General features: G+C 40.9%; 1 protein-coding gene across 1 annotated transcript in view; it reads left to right on the plus strand.

Annotated features, from left to right (window-relative positions):
- The window catches only part of LOC129460211 (zinc finger protein 737-like), a gene marked incomplete at its 5' end in the record, with an annotated part of 43,996 nt that overhangs the window by 10,417 nt on the left and 11,063 nt on the right, over window positions 1-22,516 (plus strand). The window contains 2 exons of the mRNA XM_063614909.1: window positions 10,376-11,008; window positions 13,617-13,622. Of these exons, the coding sequence (XP_063470979.1) occupies window positions 10,376-11,008; window positions 13,617-13,622 (639 nt within the window). The remainder of the gene's footprint in view (window positions 1-10,375; window positions 11,009-13,616; window positions 13,623-22,516) is intronic.

Below are 22,516 nucleotides of genomic sequence, written 5' to 3' on the forward strand. Positions count from 1 at the left end.
ACAATTTAAGACTGTTCCACAAAATTCAATATGAATAAACCGTATATCTATTGCCCGTATAATTATTTCTATGTTTGTTTGCCTGGATAAATATTTTCCCTGTAGTTTTCTGTCACTTGTTCTCTATACCTTCATTAGAAATAATTGTTTTTTACTGCTTGTAGTCCTCTGTTTCCGTACTAATATTCTGCCTCATTTTATTATTATTGCAGAAAGTGGGGTATTGAAATATCCTACTAGAATTTTATTGCTCTGTGTGTATTCAATTTTATTAATATTTGCTTTATATATTTGAAACCCTAATCTGAGACACACACACGCAAATACACACATGTATAAACAAAGTTGTCATAGGTTCCCAGTGAATGAATCTATATATTGTTTAATGTCCTTATTTGTCTTTCAACTTAAAGTACATTTTATAAAATATGACAATTTTTGACTTAAGATGTAGCTTGTGTAATATTATTTTGACCTCATCTGTTCTCATTTTCTGAAAGAGAAAATCATACTAATGTTATTTTATTAATTGTTTTATTTGATTCTTGTATCTTTGTCTCTCGTTTTCTCTTTCAGTCTTTTTTGTGTTTTTCTGATTTTTGTATTGATATGCTTTCAGGTTTTTTCTTATTTTCTTTTGTGTATCTATACAGATATTTTCTTAGTGGTACCTTGGGAAATTACATAAAACCTCTAAAAGATCCAAAAATATATTTGAATGTGGTAAAAAATTAACTTCAGTTGCATTCAAAAATTCTTCCCCATTACATCTGCCTTCAACTTTGTTATTGATTTTGCAAATTATATCTTTTATGTTGTATATTCATTAACAGATGTCCATAATAATTTCTATAGTTTTATCTTTTAAATTTTAGAGAATAATTTAAAATGTTTTCTGCACCATTATGATAATGTTAAGAAATTCCATTTGTGTGTATGTACGTATCTTTCCCAGAAAGTTGCATATTTTCATGTGATTATGTGTTGTTCTCTTGCATTATGATATTTTCAGTGGAAGAAACTCCTTTCAGTATTTTTGATATGTAGGGCATATGTAGTGCCAATATACTTTCTCAGGATTTGGTCATTTTATTTTGTTTTTATTTATTTATTTTTGTTTTTGAGATGGAGTCTCCTTCTGTCACCCAGGCTGGAGTGCAGTGGCGTGATCTTGGCTCACTGCAACCTCCACCTCCGAGGTTCAAGTGATTCTCCTGCCTCAAGAATCCTGCCATCACGCCTTGCTAATTTTTGTATTTTTAGCAGAGATGGGATTTCACCATATTTGCCAGGCTGTTCTCGAACTCCTGACTTTGTGACCTACCTGCCTCCGCCTCCCAAAGTGCTGGGATTACAGACTTGAGCCACCATGCCCAGCCAGGATTTGGTTATTTTGGACGGACTTCTTTTTTTTTTTTGAGATGGAGTCTTGCTCTGTCGCCCAGGCTGGAGTGCAGTGGCGCAATCTCGGCTCACTGCAAGCTCCGCCTCCCGGGGTTCACGCCATTCTCCTGCCTCAGCCTCTCCGAGTAGCTGGGACTACAGGCGCCCGCCACCACGCCCGGCTAATTTTTTTTTGTATTTTTAGTAGAGACGGGGTTTCACCGTGGTCTCGATCTCCTGACCTCATGATCCGCCCGCCTCGGCCTCCCAAAGTGCTGGGATTACAAGCGTGAGCCACTGCGCCCGGCCAGACGGACTTCTTTTTATTTGGTAGTACAATTTTGCTGATGGTATTCTTACTTGACAGCTTTTTTTTTTTTTTATTATAAATTTAACAATATCAGTTTCCTTCTGACCGGCAAAAATTTTTTTTGAGGCGGAGTCTCGCTCTGTCGTCCAGGCTGGAGTGCAGTGGTGCTATCTTGGCTCACTGCAAGCTCCGCCTCCTGAGTTCACGCCATTCTTCTGCCTCAGCCTCCCGAGTAGCTTGGACTACAGGTGCCTGCCACCATGCCTGGCTAATTTTCTGTATTTTTAGTAGAGATGGGGTTTCACTGTGTTAGCCAGGATGGTCTCAATCTCTTGACCTCGTAATCTGCACACCTTGGCCTCCCAAAGTGTTGGGATTACAGGCCTGAGCCACTGCGCCTGGCCAAAAAATTTTTTTGATAAATTCACTTGTTATCATATAAGATGATGCTTATAAATGACACATCATTTTTATCTTATGGCTCCCAAAATTCTGTCTGTGATTTTTGAAATTTTGCTTATATGTGTGTTTGTTCTAAATATCTTTGTGTGTATCCTAGTTTGTTTGTTCAGCCTCTTCATGTTTACATCATTTTTAAAGAAATTTTTCAGTTAATTTTAATATTTTTTATATCCATAAATTTTGTTTTTTGCTATTTTAATATTTCTTGTTGTTATACTAATTTTTCTGATCTTCAGTAGTTGTCTGTGTTCTTATTTAACTTACTGAATATTATTGAATTTATTTATTTATTTATTTTTCTGAGACAGAGTATCTCTCTGTCACCCAGGCTGTAGTGCAGTGGCACCATTTCGGCTCACTGCAACCTCTGTCCCCCAGGTTCAAGCAATTCTCCTGCCTCAGCCTCCTGAGTAGCTGAGATTACCGTTTCCTGCAACCACGTCTGGCTAATTTTTTGTATTTTTAGTAGAGATGGGGGTTCACCATGTTGGCCAGGCTGATCTTGAACTCCTAACCTCAAATGATCCACTCACCTCAGTCTCCCAGAGTGCTGGGATTACAGGCATGAGCCACCGCACCTGGCCTATTTTATTTTATTTTTGAGACAACCTTTCTCTGTTGCCTAGGCTGGAGTGCAGTGGTACAATCTTCACTCAGTGCAGACTTCCCCTCCTGAGTTCAAGCAATTCTTGTGTCAGCCTCCCAGGTAGCTGTGATTACAGGCACATGCCACCATGCCCAGCTAATTTTTGTATTTTTAGTAGATACAGGGTTTCACCATGTTGGCCAGGCTTGTCTCAGACTCCTGACCTCATGTGATTTTCCCACCTTGGCCTCCCAGTGTGTTAGGATTACAGGAATGATCCACCAAGCCTGGCCTATTCAATTTATTTGAAATTTTTAAAATTACTTTATATGCTTTTTATGGTTGCTTTTGAAAATTTTATAATTTTTTGATGGGGCCATGTTGTTCTTTTTTTTTTTTTTTTTTTTTTTTTTTTTTTTTGAGACGGAGTCTCGCTCTCTCACCCAGGCTGGAGTGCAGTGGCGCGATCTCGGCTCACTGCAAGCTCCGCCTCCCGGGTTCACGCCATTCTCCTGCCTCAGCCTCTCCGAGTAGCTGGGACTACAGGTGCCCGCCACCACGCCCGGCTAATTTTTTGTATTTTTAGTAGAGACAGGGTTTCACCGTGGTCTCGATCTCCTGACCTCATGATCCGCCTGCCTCGGCCTTTTAAAGTGCTGGGATTACAAGCGTGAGCCACCGCGCCCAGCCTGGGGCCATGTTGTTCTAATAGTTTGTATTTATTGTAATCTTTGATTGCGATTTGGACCTTAACAAAAAGCTACCTGTTACAACCTTTAAAATATAGCTTTGTCGTGGCATAGTCTGAAGTCAATTGTCTTGGCTAGAGAGTCTTTGAATTTCTCAAATGTGTTTTTAGGGTGTGTCTTGTCTAAAATTTTGTGTTTATTGTTAAATTGGCTTATTCGTGTTTCTTCTTAATAATCAGTTATCACTTGCTACACTTATTCCCTGTTTGGGGTAGTGCAGTTTCTCCGCTTCTGTAACATTTACCTTTAGAGTCAGCAGACTCAAACTGTCATTCCAACGTGTATCACTATTTCTTTCAGCATTTTATGTCATGGGAGACATTAACCCATATCTAAATAAGCCCCTAAAAGGCAGAAATAAAGATGTATATGCCAATATTTTTCTTGGGTTTTTTTTTTTTTTAAAAGAAACCAGGAGTTGGCAATTTACATTTGTGTGTGTGTGTGAGACAGACTGTCATCCTGTTACCTAGGCTGGAGTGCAGTGTCATGGTCTGGTCACTACAATCTCTGACTATACAGTTCAAGCAATTCTCCTGCCTTAGCCTCCCAAGTAGCTAGGATCACAAGTACCTGTTTCCATGCCTGGGTAATTTTTTGTATTTTTAGTGTCATGGGATTGACAAGGAATCAGAGAGACCAATGGGGTTCAGGAGGATATTTATTATGTAGGTGCACCAGCCCAGTTGGATTAATATCCAAAAGACTGAGCCCTGAACAAAGAGTTAAGTTATCTTTTAAGCATTTTGTGGGGCGAGGGGGGAAATCTGTGCAGTGGGAATCATATTATAGAAGCAAGAAACAAAGATAGTTATTTAATTAATTGAGACATGCATTACATTATTTTTTACTTTTTAAGGAAAAACATGTTTTACAACTTGAGTTTATCTGTCTAGTGACCTTGTAGCTGCACAGCTAGAGAAACAGGGTCTTTATAATCTCTAAGAAAGGAGGAGAGATAAGGCTCACTAGCCACAGAAAAACAGGCAGTTAATTTCTCTTTCTCAGGGGGGAATTGGGTTTTCTTACATATAACTGAGTTTTTGCTTACACATTTTAAAATTTCTTTTAATTCCTGTTCCATTCCCCACTTTGGTGCTTTTTATAACAAAAGTGTTAATAGAAAGCCCCACTATTTGCCACTTCTTTGTGGAGCTGAGCTGCTTCTACTGGCAGCAGCTGATATCTGGTTAATGCCATCAACTGTGCAGTAGTGTGTCAGGTTATTATTGTCTCTACAGTTGATTGAATACTTCTAAAAAACAGGGGTAAAAGGCAAGGGAGGATAAGGCAGATGCCAGGAATAAGCAAGAACTTACCAATGAGGGTTTTGAATCCTCTAAAGGATGAGAACTATCCTTTAAACAAGAAATCCAGGGACCACTCGGACCAAGTCTAAACTGGAACATGGGCCAACTTGCACATTCTAGTTGTGATTTTTATGACAGCTCGGCCATTATCATCGACTTTTAGGCAATAGTTGTTTAAATTAAATTTTTTATATACTCCTCCTTCTGAGGCTGAGGTAATTTAAAGCCAATTTGTTTTGATATATAGCATTTTTTATTTGTGTTGCTTGTATTGCCAATAAATCTAATGCCCTTGATGTTTTATTGGTTATGATTCCAAGGACTACCTGCAACCTTATGATGAGATTAAGTGTATAGATTGCCATGTGGTACCCCCATGACCCGTCTTGTGCCCAGATAGCTGGCCCATAATATTTAATGGTTCTTTCAGGAGGCCATTTATTATCTTTTTAGTTTCCTATACCTACATTTTTTTTTGACATTTGTGTCTATTTTTGTGATTATGCTTTTTTTAGTTCTTCTTTTATTTTTATCATAAACTGGATATTTTAAGAGCTCCCCTTGCTTTAGAGGAATTAGAAAGAAGGATGGCTTGATTGCTCCTAACACACATGCCCCTGTCCATTTAGCTGGCAGTTGCCAATATGCTCGTGCTCCACAGATCAAATATAGGCCAGAGGGTGCCTTCCAGGTCCCCAAGGGGCTGATCTGTTAAATCTCTCTGGCTTGAGGACACTTTATTTACCATGTCCACATGGCTATGCAGGGGGCCTCCTGCCACTGACTCAATGAGGAGCAAGGTAGCCGGGTTTAGGGTATTCAGAGTCTTTCAAGTCAGTTTATTAGCTTCCTGCACCAGTAGGGCAGTGGCAGCTAGGCTTTAAAACAAGGAGGCCATCCAAGTGCCACAGAATCTAATTGCCTGGATAAGTATGTCACTGGGCAATGCCATGATGTTATGGCTTGAGTTAGGTCCTCTATGGCCTCCCTTTCACTTGTGGACATACAAGAAGAAAAGCTTAGTTAGTTAGATCTGGTAGCCCTAAAGCTGGGGCCTCAGTCAAGGCTTCTTTGATTTATTTAAAAGCCTTCTCTTGGTTGGCCTCCTAGAGGAGGGGTTCCTTTTTTCCTCCCCTTTGTGGCTTTGTATAATAACTTAGCGATGAGCAAGAAATTTGGAATTTAAATGTGCCTGAAACTTGCTGCCCTTAGGAACTCTCTTATTTGACGCCAGGTGGTTGGAGTAGGAAGTGCATAAACAGCCAGCTTTTGTTCACTACTAAGCCATCTTTCCTCTTGGCTTATATAAAAGCTTAATTAAATACTGGAAATTTTTAGAGTAGATTTGAGCTTTTTTTTCTGACACTTTATATCCTGCCTTCCACAGCAGGTGCAGGGGGTCTTGGGTTTCCCGGGTGCAGTAGCCCTTGGCCGGTGATTTTTTTTTTTTTGTACTATGGCCTTAACCATTCTTCTTATTCCTTTGACATTCATTTTTCCAGTATCCTTTCCTTTTGCACCATGCACATTAATCTCTTTCTATCCTCAGCCAGTTTTTAAACTCCTCTGCAGACTAGCCTTTTCCATGACCGTGTTCATGCTCGCATCCATGCCTTCTTGCAAAGCTAGCTTCTCTTCCCGTAAGGGCTGCTGCTGGTAAATTAGTCTTTCTTAAGCCTCTGATCAGCCTTCTGATCTTGATTAATGTACACCTTGGTAGCCACTTTAATAAGCTGTGTAGCATTCACACGTACGGAGCTTTTAACTTTTGCAATTTATGCTTGATACGTCCTTGGGCCTGCCTTACAAACACCATATTTACCATGCACTGATTTTCAGCATCCTCAGGGTTAAATGGAGTGTACAACCAAAATGCCTCACAAAGTGTTTTATAAGACTGGCTGGTGCTTTCTTCTGCACCCTGGAGCACCTCTGAGATTTTTTACGTTGGTTGCCTTTTTCTTTTACCATCCTGTAGCCTTTGCAGAAGTGTTTCTCAGCACCTTTATAGATGTTGAAGCTGGACTGCATCATCTGGGTCCTAGTGGGGGTCCTCTTGTCCTCTTAAGAGGTATAAGCACAACTTGGGCATGGCCAGACCTGAGATGGCCTACCTGACTTTTCAAGCCTTTTACCTTAACTTCCCGGAGCTCTGATTTCTCCTTCTCAGGTGAGACTGGGAGCATGTATCCCTTTGAACTTAACTCCCCTAAGGAGGAGTTAACTGCCCTTAGGGGTAGTTAGCTTTGGTAAAGGGGGTAGATTGGAATGTAGGGAGAAGGGGTCTCTATTCCCTCCTGTGGTTCTTTTTTTTTTTTTTAGGATGGAGACTTGCTCTGCCACCCAGGCTAGAGGGCAGTGGTGCAATCTCGGCTCACTGCAAGCTCCACCTCCAGGGTTCACGCCATTCTCCTGCCTCAGCCTCCCGAGTAGCTGAGACTACAGGCGCCTGCCACCATGCCTGGCTAATTTTTTGTATTTTTGGTAGAGACGGGGTTTCACCGTGCTAGCCAGGATGGTCTCGATCTCCTGACCTCGTGATCCACCCACCTCGGCCTCCCAAAGTGCTGGGATTACAGGCATGAGCCACCGCGCCGGACCTCCTGTGGTTCTTGCAAAGCCAGTTTTTTTGCCTTTACTGAGACTTTTATTTTGTCTCCATAGCTGCCAGGGCAGCTGATTTTTTACTTTCACTTTTGGCTCAGGGGTGCCACAAGCCTCTCTGACTTTCCCTTTAACTCTGTAGCTGCCAGCACAGCTGATTTCTCTTGGCATGAGCTGCGAGCATTCTACAATAAACTGCTAGGCAGTGCTGCATTCATTTAGCCATGAGTCAATATAAAGACTGGGTCTGAATGCCCTGGCTGTCCTTCAACTCTAGTCACCACCTTAAAACACACAGCCAATTTCTCTATAGTGTCTTCAGCCAGCCATCTGACACTAAAAGAGGGCTATTTTAATTCATAGTATGCCCCTAACTTTTGAACATCTAGTTTTATCCCATAATCACCTCTAAATCCTTTTTAAAAATTCTTTATCATGCACTTCAAAGGAGTTGATTTTGATGGTTTCCCTCCCATTTCCTCCCTTGAGGCACACTTTCACTCTCACTTTCACTCTTGGGTCCACTAGACTGGGTCCTATTATGGGAGTTTCAGATGCTGCTTAGCCAGGATCATGCCTTCCCTGTCACAGCCTGCTGTGGCTATGAAGCTAGTCCTATCAGCCATATGCAACGTCCTAGGTCTGATTTCTCCCACACTCACCTCCAAGCACACAGCCCATGCTAAGGGATCTGTGCCTCCCCACATCACTCCCCACATTGGCCTCTCCTGAGACCATCTCTTTCACACACTTTCACACACCTCCCCTGCCCCAGGACTCCTCACTGGATGAAACGAGCCTCTCATGTCCTGGGTGAGCCTAGTTAGACTCCCACATTCACACACATACACACACCCCTTCTACCCCAGGACTCCTCATCTGATGAAATGAGCCTCTCTCCTGTCCCAGGTAGGTTCACACACACCCACACAGTCCCAGCTGGGGTGGGAAGCCACTCTTGCCACCCTGCCAGCAAGCTCTACCTTGCTGCATTTGCCACTCTATCGGCCCATTTTCTCCTTTTTTCCAGTTCCAGTGTTAGTGGGGACACGAGATTCATCCAAATTGGCAAGCCACTCCTGCCACCCCCAGCCACTCTGGGTTGGATTAGTTGTCAGTCCCTGCGAGGTAATTAAGCTCCCCTTCATCCTTATGGGACAGGCTTTCCTGCCTTGGGCCCTTCTTACCACAGTTCCTGAAGTGCTGGTATCATCCTGCAGCCTCATCCCCAGTTCCGTTGCACTGCTGGGTGGGGTGCCAGGATGTAGGGAGGGCCAGTTTCCATCTGGGTGAAGCTCCCCTGTGGTGCACCTTGGATGCCGGGTCTCCCCCAGCCCTGGGGCTCTAGTCCCACAGGCAAAGGAGACAGTAAATCTGTTTTCTCCAATCCCAGATGAGCCCCCAGAAATTTTACAGGATTGTTAAGGAATCAGAGAGACCGATGGGGTTCAGGAGGATATTTATTCTTTTTTTTTTTTTTTTTTTTGAGACGGAGTCTTGCTCTGTCCCCAAGGCTGGAGTACCGTGGCGCAATCTCGGCTCACTGCAAGCTCTGCCTCCCGGGTTCACGCCATTCTCCTGCCTCAGCCTCCTGAGTAGCTGGGACTACAGGCGCCCACCAACATGCCCAGCTAATTTTTTGTATTTTTAGTAGAGACGGGGTTTCACCGTGTTAGCCAGGATGGTCTCGATCTCCTGACCTCGTGATCCGCCCGCCTCGGCCTCCCAAAGTGCTGGGATTACAGGCTTGAGCCACCGCGCCCGGCCAGGATATTTATTCTTTAGGTGCACCAGCCCAGTTGGATTAACATCCAAAGGACTGAGCCCTGAACAAAGTTGTTACCTTTTAAGCATTATGTAGGGTGGGGGGAGATCTGTGCAGGGGGAAGCATATTATAGAAGCAAGAAACAAAGATAGTTATTTAATTAATTGAGATATGCATTATATTATTTCTTACATTACTCAAGTGTTTTACAACTTGAGTTTATCTGTCTAGTGACCTTGCAGCTGCACAGCTAGAGAAACAGGGTCTTTATAATGTCTGGGAAAGGAGGAGAGATAAGGCTCACTAGCCATAGAAGAACAGGCAGTTAATTTTTAAAGGACTCCAGCTCTTTCTCTTTCTCAGGGGGAACTGGATTTTCTTACATATAACTGAGTTTTTGCTTACACATTTTATAATTTCTTTAATTCCTGTTCCATTAGTAGAGATGGGGTTTCACCATATTGGTCAGGCTGGTCTCAAACTGCTGACCTAAGGTGATACTCCCACCTTGCCCTCCCAAAGTGCTGGGATTACAGCCATGAGCCATCATGCCTGGCCAGCAATTTTCTTTTCTTTTCTTTTCTTTTTTTTTTTTGAGATGGAGTCTCACTCTGTCGTCCAGGCTGGAGTGCAGTGGCATGATCTCGGCTCAGCTCACTGCAACCTCTGCCTCTTGTATTCAAGCATTTCTCTGCCTTAGCCTCCCGAGTAGCTGAGATTACAGGTGCCCACCACCATGCCCAGCTAATCTTTTGTATTTATAGGAGAGATGGGGTTTCACCATCTTGGCTAGGTTGCTCTTGCTCTCCTGATCTCATGATTCACCCACGTCAGCCTCCCAAAGTGCTGGGATTACAGGCATGAGCCACAGTACCCAGCTTGCATTTTATTTTAAAGGCACAATGTTGTGCTGGAGAGCAGGAAGAGCTGTGTTGGGTATAAGTAACAGACTTTTTTTCTATGTGGCTCTTTGCATTGTGCTCACCTGGAGTCCTTTATACACTTCACTCATTTATAAATTTTTTACAAATGTATTTTGGTCAGTATGTTTTTGTTATATTTATATGTCCAGGAAGAAATTACAGCTTGTGGTATTTGGTATGTCATCTTGCTTATGTAGTTGTATAATTTTATAGGTTAGATCTGTAAAGTATATTAATCTGAGTCTAGTAATTGAAGTAATGTGTTTTTATTATTTCTTTCAGTTATGTGTTCTCATTTTGAGGAAGACCTTTGGCCAGAGCAGAGCATAAAAGATTCTTTCCAAAAAGTGACACTGAGAAGATATGAAAAATGTGGACACGACAATTTAGAGTTAAAAAAAGGCTGTGAAAGCGTGGATGAGTGTAAGGTGCGCAAAGGAGGTTATAATGGACTTAACCGATGTTTCACAAGTACCCAGAGCAAAATATTTCCATGTGATAAATATGTGAAATTCTTTCATCAATTTTCAAATACAAAGAGACATAAGAGAAGACATACAGAAAAAAAACCTTTGAAGTGTATAGAATGTGGCAAAGCTTTTAACCAGTCCTTAACCCTTACTACACATAAGAAAATTCATACTGGAGAGAAACCCTACAAATGTGAAGAATGTGGCAAAGCATTTAAGTGCACCTCTCACCTTGCTACACGTAAGATAATTCATACTGGAGAGAAACCCTACAAATGTAAAGAATGTGGCAAAGCTTTTAACCATCCTGCAACCCTTTTTTCACATAAGAAAATTCATTCTGGAGAGAAACCATACAAGTGTGATAAATGTGGCAAAGCCTTTACTTTATCCTCAACCTTTAGTAAACATGAGATAATTCATATGGGAGAGAAACCCTACAAATGTGATAAATGTTTCAAAACCTTTTCTGGTCTTCAAGCCTCTTTAAACATAAGAGAATTCATACTGGAGGGAAACCTGAAAAATGTTAAGAATGTGGCAAAGCTTTTAACTGGTCCTCAGCCCTTAATAAACATAAGATGATTTGTATTGGACAGAAATGACACATAGTGAATAATGTGACAGATCTTTTAAGTGCTCCTCAACCCTTAATAAGCATAAGATAATTAATACTGGAGAGAAGACCTATGAGTTTGATGAATGTGGGAAAGCCTTTAACCAGCTCTCAACTCTTACTAAATTTGAGAATTTATTTTTATGTTATGTTATTTTATGTTATGTTTTATGTTGTGTTATGCTATGTTATGTTATGTTATGTTATGTTATGTTATGTTATTTGAGACTGAGTCTTGCTCTGTTGCCAGGCTGGAGTGCAGTGGTGATCTTGGCTCACTGCAACCTCCAACTCCCGGGTTCAAGCAATTCTCCTGCCTCAGCCTCCCGAGTAGCTGGGATTACAGTCGTGTGCCACAATGCCTGGCTAATTTTTGTATTTTTAGTGGAGATGGGGTTTCACTGTGTTGGCCAGGATAGTTTCAATCTCCTGACCTCATGATCCGCCCGCCTCGGCCTCCCAAAGTGCTGGGATTACAGGTGTAAGCCACTGCGCCCGGCCTAAATATGAGAATCTATATGGAACATAAATACTACAAATATAAATTATGTAACGAAGCTTTTAAGGAAGTTCTCAACACTTATTACACATAATTCGTACTGGCAGAAACCCTACAAGTGTGAAGAATGTGGCAAAGCCCATAACAAGTTCTCAATTCTTTTTTTTTTTTTTTGAGATGGAGTTTCACTCTTGTCACCCGGGCTGGAGTGCAATAGCATGATCTCACATCACTGAAACCTCCACCTCCTGGAATCAAGCCATTCTCCTGACTCAGCTTCCCAAGTAGCTGGGATTACAAGTGTCCACCACCACACCCGGCTGATTTTTGTATTTTTAGTGGAGATGAGATTTCACCATGTTTGCCAGGCTGGTCTCAAACTCCTGACCTCAGGTGATCCACCTCACTTGGCCTCCTAAAGTGCTAGGATTACAGACCTGAGCCACCACGGCTGGCCACAAGTTATTAATTCTTAAGAGACATGGTGATAATTCATGCTAAAGAGGAACTCTACAAATCTGAAAAATGTGACAGTCCTTTTACCAACACCTCAAACTTCTATGTAAAAATAATTATGCTAATGTGAAACCCTAGAAATATACAAAATGTGACAAAGCATCTATATGGTTGCCATACTTGATTTTAGGTAAGATGATTCATACTGCCAAAACCCCTACCAGTGTAAAGAATGTGGCAAAACTTTTAATCAGTGCTTACACCTTATTTCACAGGAAAGCTATTATCCTTGAGAAAAATTGTACAAATATAAAGAATATAGAAAAGCCATTAATGCCTGGTCACATCTTACTCAACAGAAGGTTCATAGTTAATAAAAGCATTAAAAGTGCAATTACTGTCAAAAAATCTTTCAGAAAATATAGGCCTTTAAAGTGAAGAAGAATATTTATTCTGAAGACAGCCATTACAAATATAATGGGGTTGTAGTACCTTTACTTGTATCACAGATGTTGCACACATTTGTACTAGATGAAAATCCTGAAGCAGTTGTTCCAGCTTTGTTCAACATCAGGGAATTTATATTGGAGAAGAGTCCTGCAAATGTAATGAATTTGGAAAGACTTTTTTTTTTCAAAAACTACAGCTTAGAAAACACCGGAGAGTTTATACTAAAATATATTTTTGCAGATGCAGTAAATATGAAAAAATATTTGATTCAAAATTGATTCTATGTAAGTATCAGAATTTACAGTAGAATAAGGCACTGACACTTCAGACATTACACTAAATCAGAGTGTTGAGTATAAAAACTAATCTACAGCTAAAGCTGTTAGATAAATTATTTGTATATAACTAAAAGGATTAGATTTGTTGAAGCATTGTAATTACATTGAAAGTATACTTGTTTCCTTGAAAAACATTTTTTGAAAAGTGAATAATGATGTAATACAGCTTTCAAATTACTTTATGCTGTTATCTTATTCCTATTGTATTCACATATGAAAACCTGTGATCAATTGTTGCTGCATCAGATATTAGAGATTCTTTTTTATTAGTTGGGCATTATGTACGACCTTTTCTATAAATGAGTAAGGACGTGGCCAGGCGCAGTGGCTCACACCTGTAATCCCAGCACTTTGGGAGGCCGAGGTGTATGGATCAACTGAGGTTGGGAGTTCGAGACCAGCCTGGCCAGTAGAGAAACACAATTTCTACTAAAAATACATAATTAGCCGGGTGTGGTGGTGCATGCCTGTAATCCCAGCTACTTGGGAGGCTGAGGCAGGAGAAGCACTTGAACCCAGGAGGCAGAGGTTGTGGTGAGCTGAGATCACGCCATTGCACTCCAACCTGGGCAATAAGAGCAAAACTCCATCTCAAAAAAAAAAAAAAAAAAAGAGTAAGGACATTAAAATGTAAGATGCATGATGAAAATGTAAGTGGAGAGGCTCTTTGTAGTTATATTAAGTAATGTATAAGGTGAGGGTTCATGTTCTCATTTGTATAATCCTAGCCTATGACTTAATGTTGATGCTTTGCTTTGTCTTTTGGATGGCCTAACCTAATATGTATGCAGAACATTTTAAAACTTTCTTTTTTCAAAAATCATAATGAATTCCTTTATTAATAGACAAAGATAAAAAATAAGGTGGGGGTTCAGAGTAATACTTTACATTATAGTGAGAGAAAGAAATTATTAATTATAGTTAAAAGTATTAAAATAAATTAGCTTTTTACTAATTGTACTTTTATGTAATAAAATGCAGTACATTTAAAAAATGTTAGATTGTGAACTTAATTTTATTTATTTATTTATATATATGCTTTTATTTTTCTGTGATTACAAACACAACTGAATATCAAATGCACAAAGTAAGAATTATAAGGGGAAAAAAAATCAGATACGTTCATATATATATCACCTTTTCAAGGCTATTTCCATCCAGAATAACCTTGGTTTACCAGGGCCAATAGAAAGAAGTCACAAAATCGCCTTTAGTCAAATTTGTGTGTTTGCTTTCTTCTATAATTCCAATACCTCCACCATCAAGGACTTGAGATAGCTGCCGAGGTGTTATATAATCAGTGCCAGTGTCTTCATTCATTCTACAATGAAGGCTGTCGCTTCACACCTGGAAGGTTGCACAGCGGCCAGGCAGAGGCGCTCCTCACTTCCCAGACCGGTTGGCTGGGCAGAGGCGCTCCTCACTTCCCACACGATGGGCGGCCGGGCAGAGGCGCTCCTCACATCCCAGACGATGGGCAGCCCGGCAGAGACGCTCCTCACTTCCTAGATGGGGTGGCGGCCGGGCAGAGGTTGTAATTTTAGCACTTTGGGAGGCCAAGGCAGGCGGCTGGGAGGTGGAGGTTGTAGCAAGCCGAGATCACGCCACTGCACTCCAGCCTGGGCAACATTGAGCATTGGGTGAGCGAGACTCCGTCTGTAATCCCGGCACTTTGGGAGGCCAAGGCGGGCAGATCACTCGAGGTCAGGAGTTGGAGACCAGCCTGGCCAACACGGCGAAACCCCGTCTCCACCAAAAATACAAAAACCAGCCAGGCACAGTGGTGTGCGCCTGCAATCCCAGGTATTCGGCAGGCTGAGGCAGGAGAATCACTGGAGCCCGAGGCAGGGAGGTTGCAGTGAGCCGAGATTATGCCGCTGCACTCCAGCCTGGGCAACAGAGGGAGACCGTCTCAACAAAAAAAGAAAGAAAAGAAAAGAAAGAAGGAAGGAAGGAACGAAGGAAGGAAGGAACGAAGGAAGGAAGGAACGAAGGAAGGAAGGGAAAGAAAGAAAGAAATAAAGAAAGAAAGTAAAAGAAAGAAAGAAAAGGAAAGAAAGAGAGAAAGAAAGAAAGAGGAAAGGAAAGGAAAGAAGGAAGAAAGGAAGGAAGGAAGTTACCATGTTAAGACTATTGTGCATTTAATGAAGCATTGTTATACCACTAACTTTAACCTATCCCATCTTACTCAAAGGTGTAGTTAAAAGATGGTAGCAATATACTATTTGGTACCTAGTGGGATAACATCTGTAGTAATCACTTTGCCAGTGGCTTTAAACTGCACAAGTTGAAGAATATTGTTCCCATATGTTAAATTTTTATTCTTTCTTCTTATTGAAATTTATTAGTATTTGTGGGTATATAGTATGTATATATGTATGCCTTATATGGCATATTTTGATTCAGGCCTACAATATGTAGTAATTACATTAGGGTAAATAAGGTATCCATCACATCTAGCATTTATCCTTTGTATTACAAACAGTGTAATTATACACTTTTAGTTATTTTAAAATGAACAATTAAATTGTTATTGACTTCAGAGTTATTTTTATGGTCATAATAAAAATTATACAGAAATAGAAATAAAATATGGCCAGGTGCAATGGCTCATGCCTGTAATCTCAGCACTTTAGGAGGCTGAGGCAGGTGGATTGCTTGAGGTCAGGAGTTCAAGAACAGCCTGGCCAACATGGTGAAACCTGTCTCTACTAAAAATACAAAAATTAGCTGGGCATGGTGGTGCATGCCTGGATGCTGAGTCAGGAGAATCACTTGAAACCCGGAGGTGGAGGTTGCAGTGAGCCGAGATCATGCTGCTGCACACCAGCCTGGGTGACAGAGTAAGGCTCCATCTCAAAATATATATATATATATAAATAAAATCCTTACATTTCTGAGTCCTGAAAAATTATTAATAAATACTTGTTATGGTGGGGTGCAGTGGCTCACACCTGTAATCCCAGCACTTTGGGAGGTGGAGGTGGGTGGATCACCTGAGGTTGGGAGTTTGAGACCAGCATGGCCAACACGGCGAAACCCCATCTCTGCTAAAAATACAAAAATTAGCTGGGCGTGGTGGCACGTGTCTGCAGTCCCAGCTACTTGGGAGGCTGAGGCAAGACAATTGCTTGAACTTGGGAGGCAGAGGATGCAGTGAGCTGAGATCGCGCCACTGCACTCCAGCCTGGGTGATAGAGCAAGACTCCGTCTCAAAATAAATAAATATTATATAGTTTTCTTTAAACATGTGGTCTCTGCCTGCAAACATATAGACTTTTAATTTACATCAAGTTAAACATACACACATTACGCTGAAGATTAACCTTAGGTGTAAGAAAATTGTGAAGTGAGTGTGTTTGTGTGAGTATGAGTTTGTACATATTTTTAGAAGAAAAGAACAATTATTGGAACAAAAATGAATTATTTTCATAGGGTGACTAATAGAAAACGAAACACCTCAAAACTGCTGAAAGCAAATCTATACTTTCTGCTTTGTCTTGAATTTATTAATGTAAAATTTTATGGCTTAGGGTTTGGATTCTCCCCAGTATCTGCCTATTAAAGCACAGGCAACTTTGTCTCCAGAAATAACACTTTTGAGTCAATAATAAAAGCCCTCTTCAAACAGAAAAAAAAAAAATCAACTTTAACACTTATTTTAATGAAAATTTAACCTAAATTGAATAATTGGATATATTTTTATTGTTCTGTGTGTGTGTGAATATATAAAATGGTACATAAAGGAAAAATAAGCCAGAAAAAAAGGTGTTAATATTCGTAATGAATAAAACTGGAAAGTAGTTAATTATTATTTGCAGATGACATCTTTGTTTACGTAGATAACAAAAGCAGCAAAAAGACTGAATCTCACTCTGTTGCCCAGCCTGGAGGGCAGAGACGTGTGATCTCCAACCCCACCTCCTGGGTTCAAGCGATTCTCCTGCCTCAGCCTCTTGAGTAGCTGGGATTACAGGCGTGTGCCACCAGGCCTGGCTAATTTCTGTATTTTCAGTAGAGATGGGGGTCTCACCATGTTGGTCAGGCTGGTCTCGAACTCCTGACCTCGTGATTTGCCCACCTCTGCCTCCCAACATGCTGGGATTACAGGCGTGAGCCACTGTGCCTGGCGAGTTTAATTTTTTTTTTTTTTTTTTACACTTTACATGGAAATAGGATTATGTGGGCCAGGCAGGGTGGCTCATGCCTGTAATCCCACCACTTTGGGAGGTTGAGCCACTGTGCCCGTCGAGTTTAAATTTTTTTTTACACTTTACCTGGAAATAGGATTCCGTGGGCCGGGGGCGGTGGCTCATGTCTGTAATCCCACCACTTTGGGAGGCTGAAGTGGGTGGATCAGTTGAGGTCAGGAGTTCGAGAACAGCCTGGCCAACATGTCGAAACCCCATCTCTACAAAAATATAAAAATTAGCTGAGCATGGTGACAGGTGCCTGTAATCCAAACTACTGGGGAGGCTGAGGCAGGAGAATCACTTGAAACCAGGAGGTGGGGGTTGCACTGAGCCGAGATGGTGCCACTGCACCATCGCCTGAGCAACAAGAGCTAAACTCCATCTCAAAAAAAAAAAAAAAGGATTTTTGTGTGTGTGTTTTTCTGTGCTGGCTTATTTTACTTAGCATAACATTTTTCAGGTTCATGAATGTTGTTGCAAATAACAAGACTTTCTTATTTTTAAGGGCTGAATAGCAGTTCATTGTGTATATATACCACGTTTTCTTTCTCCATTCACCTGTTGATGGACACATCGGTTGATTTCATACCTTAGGTATTGTGAGTAATCCACTTCCTTCTTTCTCTTTTTTTGGTTGTTTTTTTGTTTTGTTTTGTTTTGTATGAGACAAAGTCTCATTCTGTCGCCCAAGCTTGGAGTGCAGTTGTGCCATCTCGGCTCACTGCAACCTCCGCCTCCCAGGTTCAAGCGATTCTAGTGCCTCACTCAGCCTTTTGAGTAGCTGAGATTTCAGGTGTGCACCACCATACTTGGCTAATTTTTGTGTTTCTAATAGAGGCAGGCTTTGACCATGTTGAACAGGCTGCCTTTCATTTGTATCTTGCTTTCTTTATTTCTATAAGCATTTTAATTTTAAAATATAAATTATGAATGTTAAAAACCTTCGTTTCTCTGTTTTTGAGTACTATTATGGCTGATTTTAAAATAAGGTTTTTTTGAAATTTCTTGGATAAAGGTTATTTCATTATTAACATAACTTGAGACAATATAGAAATGAGAGTAAACATTTGTTAGTAAAACAGCAATTTTTTTTTTTTTTTTGAGACAAGTTCTAGCTCTGTTGCCTAGGCTGGAGTGCAGTGGCATGATCTCGGCTCACTGCAACCTCTCCACTTCCCGGGCTCAAGCAATTCTCCTGCTCCACTCTCCTGAGTAGCTGGGACTACAGGCCTGTGCCACCATGCCCGGCTAATTTTTGTATTTTTAGTAGAGATGGGGTTTCACCATGTTGGCCAGGCTGGTCTCAAACTCTTGAGCTCAAGAGATCCGCCTGCCTCAGCCTCCCAAAGTGCTGGGATTACAGGCATGAGCTACCATGCCCAGCAAAACAGCAGTTATCTAGCTCCTGGTAGTCATTTAGTCTCTCACCCACTCTTTAGAACTTCCATCAAGACAAGAGCTCTGTTTTTTTTCCAAGGGTGTGTGATGCAAAATCACACTCTTTTCTTTATGTCTTTGTGGCAGAAGTTGGGTGTTTATGGTAATGAAAAAGAAGTCTAGGTCTCTTTTTAGAAGACAGATGGAGATGATGGAAGCAAATATAATGGTACATGGTACTTGGCCACATTTCAAAGGGGTGATACTGAACATTTGCTGAAGTGCCATACGTGGCTCTTATTTGCCAGGTCAAATCTTTGCGAGGAAGCCTCAGCCCACTGGTGTCAAGCATTTCTGGCAGTTCCCAGATAGATGAACAAACCTCACTGGGCTGGTTTAATGAGACCAGAATTAAAAACACTCAGGTGCCAAGTTATTAAGAACATTTTCACATTTATGGAAAAAAATGTGTGTGGCTTGGTTTGAATACGTATTCACTGAGCTAAGTAGCTGATTGAATTTACCTAGCCTGTAGGTAAAGAAAAAGGAAATCTCCTCTGAACAAGTTTATTTTATAGGCTTCTTTCTGTACATATATATATAGATAGATAGATACAAAATATGTGGCTAGATAAACATATACACACAAACTGAGTCACATGGGTATGTCTATGTAATGTTTATTTGTGCATAGGTCCCACAAAAAAAAAGCCTCAGAAATAAAATAGGTCAGATGATATCTCCATATTCTACCCCTGAAGCTGAGGTAAATTAAATAAGCAAATTCGCAGAACCCAGGTGATTCCAATCAGCCAATTTGCATAGCCCAGGTGATTCCAACCAGCCAGTTAGACCAAGTAGATCCAATCATTGAATTATCTAAATAGAGACTGTGGCTTTATTAAGGCAGGCCCCAAATGGTGGATGTGAACAGAACATGCACACACTGAGGAGACATGCAGGGCGCTGAAACACTAACCTGGACAGACGTGTTACATGGCTTTATTCTCAGCTTATTTCTTCAGCCTTGCCCTTGAAGATAAAGCTTTGTTGGTATTTACATAAACAACATTGTAGGGCTATGTTTCATTCTGACATTGTATTTAGGAAAAAAATAAAGAAGTCATTCCACGTTAGCATCTTTAGTGCATGTTAGGAGATTAAAAATGTCTTGTGGGGAACGTGTTTTGTAAACATAAATATTTCTATCTAAATATTTATGTAATTCTCTATGTGTTTGTCTTCCTATGTATATTTACATCTAGATGTGTCAGTCTTTGTATTGATATGCATTGCTATGAATAGTAACATAAAAAGTAACTTCCATCCAGGTGTGGTAGCTCACGCCTGTAATCCCAGCACTTTGGGAGGCAAAGGCGGGTGGATCACCTGAGGTCAGGGGTTAGAGACCAGCCTGGCCATCGTGGTAAAACCCCATCTCTACTAAAAATACAAAAATTAGCCAGGCAGGGTGTTGGGCACTTGTAATCCCAGCCACTTGGGAGGCTGAGGCGAGAGAATCGCTTGCCCCGGGAGGCAGAGGTTGCAGGGAGGCAGAGGTTGCAGTGAGCTGAGATCGTGACACTGCACTCCAGCCTGGGCAATAGAACAAGATTCCACCTCAAAAAACAAAAATGAGGCTGGGGTGGTGGCTCATGCCTGTAATCCTAGCACTTTGAGAGGCTGAGCGGGTGGATCACCTGAGGTCGGGAGTTCTAGACCAGTCTGACCAACATGGTGCAAACCCATCTCTACTAAAAATACAAAATTAGCCGCACATGGTAGCACATGCCTGTACTCCCACCTACTCGGGAGGCTGAGGAAGGAGAATGGAATGAACCCGGGAGGTGGAGGTTGCAGTGAGCCAAGATAGTGCCATTGCACTGCAGGCTGGGCAACAAGAGTGAAACTCTATCTCAAAAAAAAAAAAAGAAACAAAAAAAGTAACTTCCATACATGTATAAGTTTATCTGTTGTATAAACAATATCACAAATATGACACAAAAATATGCCCACGCATCCTGCTGCATTTAACATATATGAAAGAAGCATTGTTTTTTTGTTTCTTGCTTCTGGGAGATAAAAATGCACTAAAGGCCTGGGCGTGGTAGCTCAGGCCTGTAATCCCAGCACTTTGGGAGGCCGAGGCCAGCCTGACCAAGATGGAGAAATCCCATCTCTACCAAAAATACAGAATTCGCCAGGCATGGGGGTGTATGCCTGTAATCCCAGCTACTCCGGAGGCTGAGGCAGGAGAATCACTTGGACCTGGGAGGCGGAGGTTGCAGTGAGCTGAGATCGTGTCATTGCACTCCAGCCTGGGCAACAAGAGCACAACTCCATTTAAAGAAAAAAAAAATTGCACTAAGGTGATGGAAGTCATTAATTGCCATGTCAATGTTGACCCTTCTCTTTCTGTTACACATGGGGCCAAAGTTGAAATAGCCTCAGTCCAAAGTTTCTCACCAAAATTTCAGAATGTTTATTATTTCTCGTTAAGACTTTCATCAAGACAGGGACTCTTGTTTATTTCCATGAGTGTGCGATATAAAAGTACACTTTTCCCTTTTTGCCTTTGTGGCTGCAATAGGGTCTTTACGGTAATGGAAAGAAAGACTAGGTTTCTTATTAGAAGATAGACTGTGATACTAAAAGCAAATATAATGGCACATGTTATCTGGTTGCATTTCAAATAGGTGATAGTGACATTTCACTGAAGCACCAAAGGTCGTTCTTATTGGTCAGGCCAGAGCTCCTTGCAAAAAAAAATTAGGCCCACTGGCGTGTCCGAATGTTCCTAGCTAGATGAACAGAACCCCATGGGCTGTTTTGATTAGACTCTGAATTAAAAATACCTTGATGCCCAGTAATGAGGACATTTTCACATTTAGCAAAATGTGATTTGGTGTATGACTTGGATTTCATAAATCTTCACTGAACTAATGGCTGATTGGATTTACCTGGACTGAATGGAAAACAAAATAAAAATCACCTCTGACCTACTCTTCTTCGGTGGTCTTTTTTATACATATAGATATAAGACAGGTGGCTAGCTAAACATATATACAGAAAATGGGTAACATAGGTATGTCAATGTAGTTTCCATTATTGCATATGTCCTGTAGAGAAGCCTGAGAATAGGTAGGTCAGAGGTCGTTTTCCTTCCCAACTTCTGCAGCCCAGATGAGTTTAATGAGCCACTTAGATCAGCTTAGATGGATATAAGTCAATTAGCTAAACTGGGAAAGTGAAGGCATCCAGGCAGGACCCAAATGGCAAATGTGAATCACACAGGCATGCAGTGAGAAAGGAAGCAGGGCCCTGAAATGCTAAGCTGGAACTAGAGTCTAACACGGCTTACCAAAAACATACTTCCCAGGCCATGCCCCTAAATGTGAAGCTTTGTTGATGTTTAAACATAACATTGTATGGCTGTGTTCCAGTCTGAGATGGTATGGATCTGTATAGGTGAGAGTAAGTTTATATCTGCATCCTCAGTGTAGGCTGGGGAATTTAAAATGTTTGTTGATTAATATCTATTGTATACATAAATATCTACATAGGAAAACTCATGTAATTCTATATGTGTGTGTTTATCTACCCTTGTATATCTATATACAGATCTAGCTATCATTTTTTCCATATGAATACAGAATAAAGATATAGGAGGTCAAATGATAAATAGGTATTTGTACTTATAGCATTGTAAAGAAAAACTTCAATAAATGCAAAATCTTATTTGCCCTTTGGATTTTATCCATAAGAGCACACAAGTGGAGGTATGCTCTGATCTGCATCTTGTTGCATTTAATGTTTTCAAAGAAAGAATTGCTTTTTGTTGCTCACATCTGTTAGCAAAAATGCACTAAGGCCATGAGAGTCATTTATTGCCAAGTCAAAAATGGCCTTTTTTATTTTGGTGAACGTGAAAACATGGATAAACTAGTGTCAGCTTGAAGCCCTTAACACAAATTTGCAAATGAGAAATAATTCCTTTTAAAGTTTCCTTCAATTTTAGGGCTCT

This window comes from Symphalangus syndactylus, chromosome 13, assembly GCF_028878055.3.
Source record: "Symphalangus syndactylus isolate Jambi chromosome 13, NHGRI_mSymSyn1-v2.1_pri, whole genome shotgun sequence".
NCBI lineage: Eukaryota > Metazoa > Chordata > Mammalia > Primates > Hylobatidae > Symphalangus > Symphalangus syndactylus.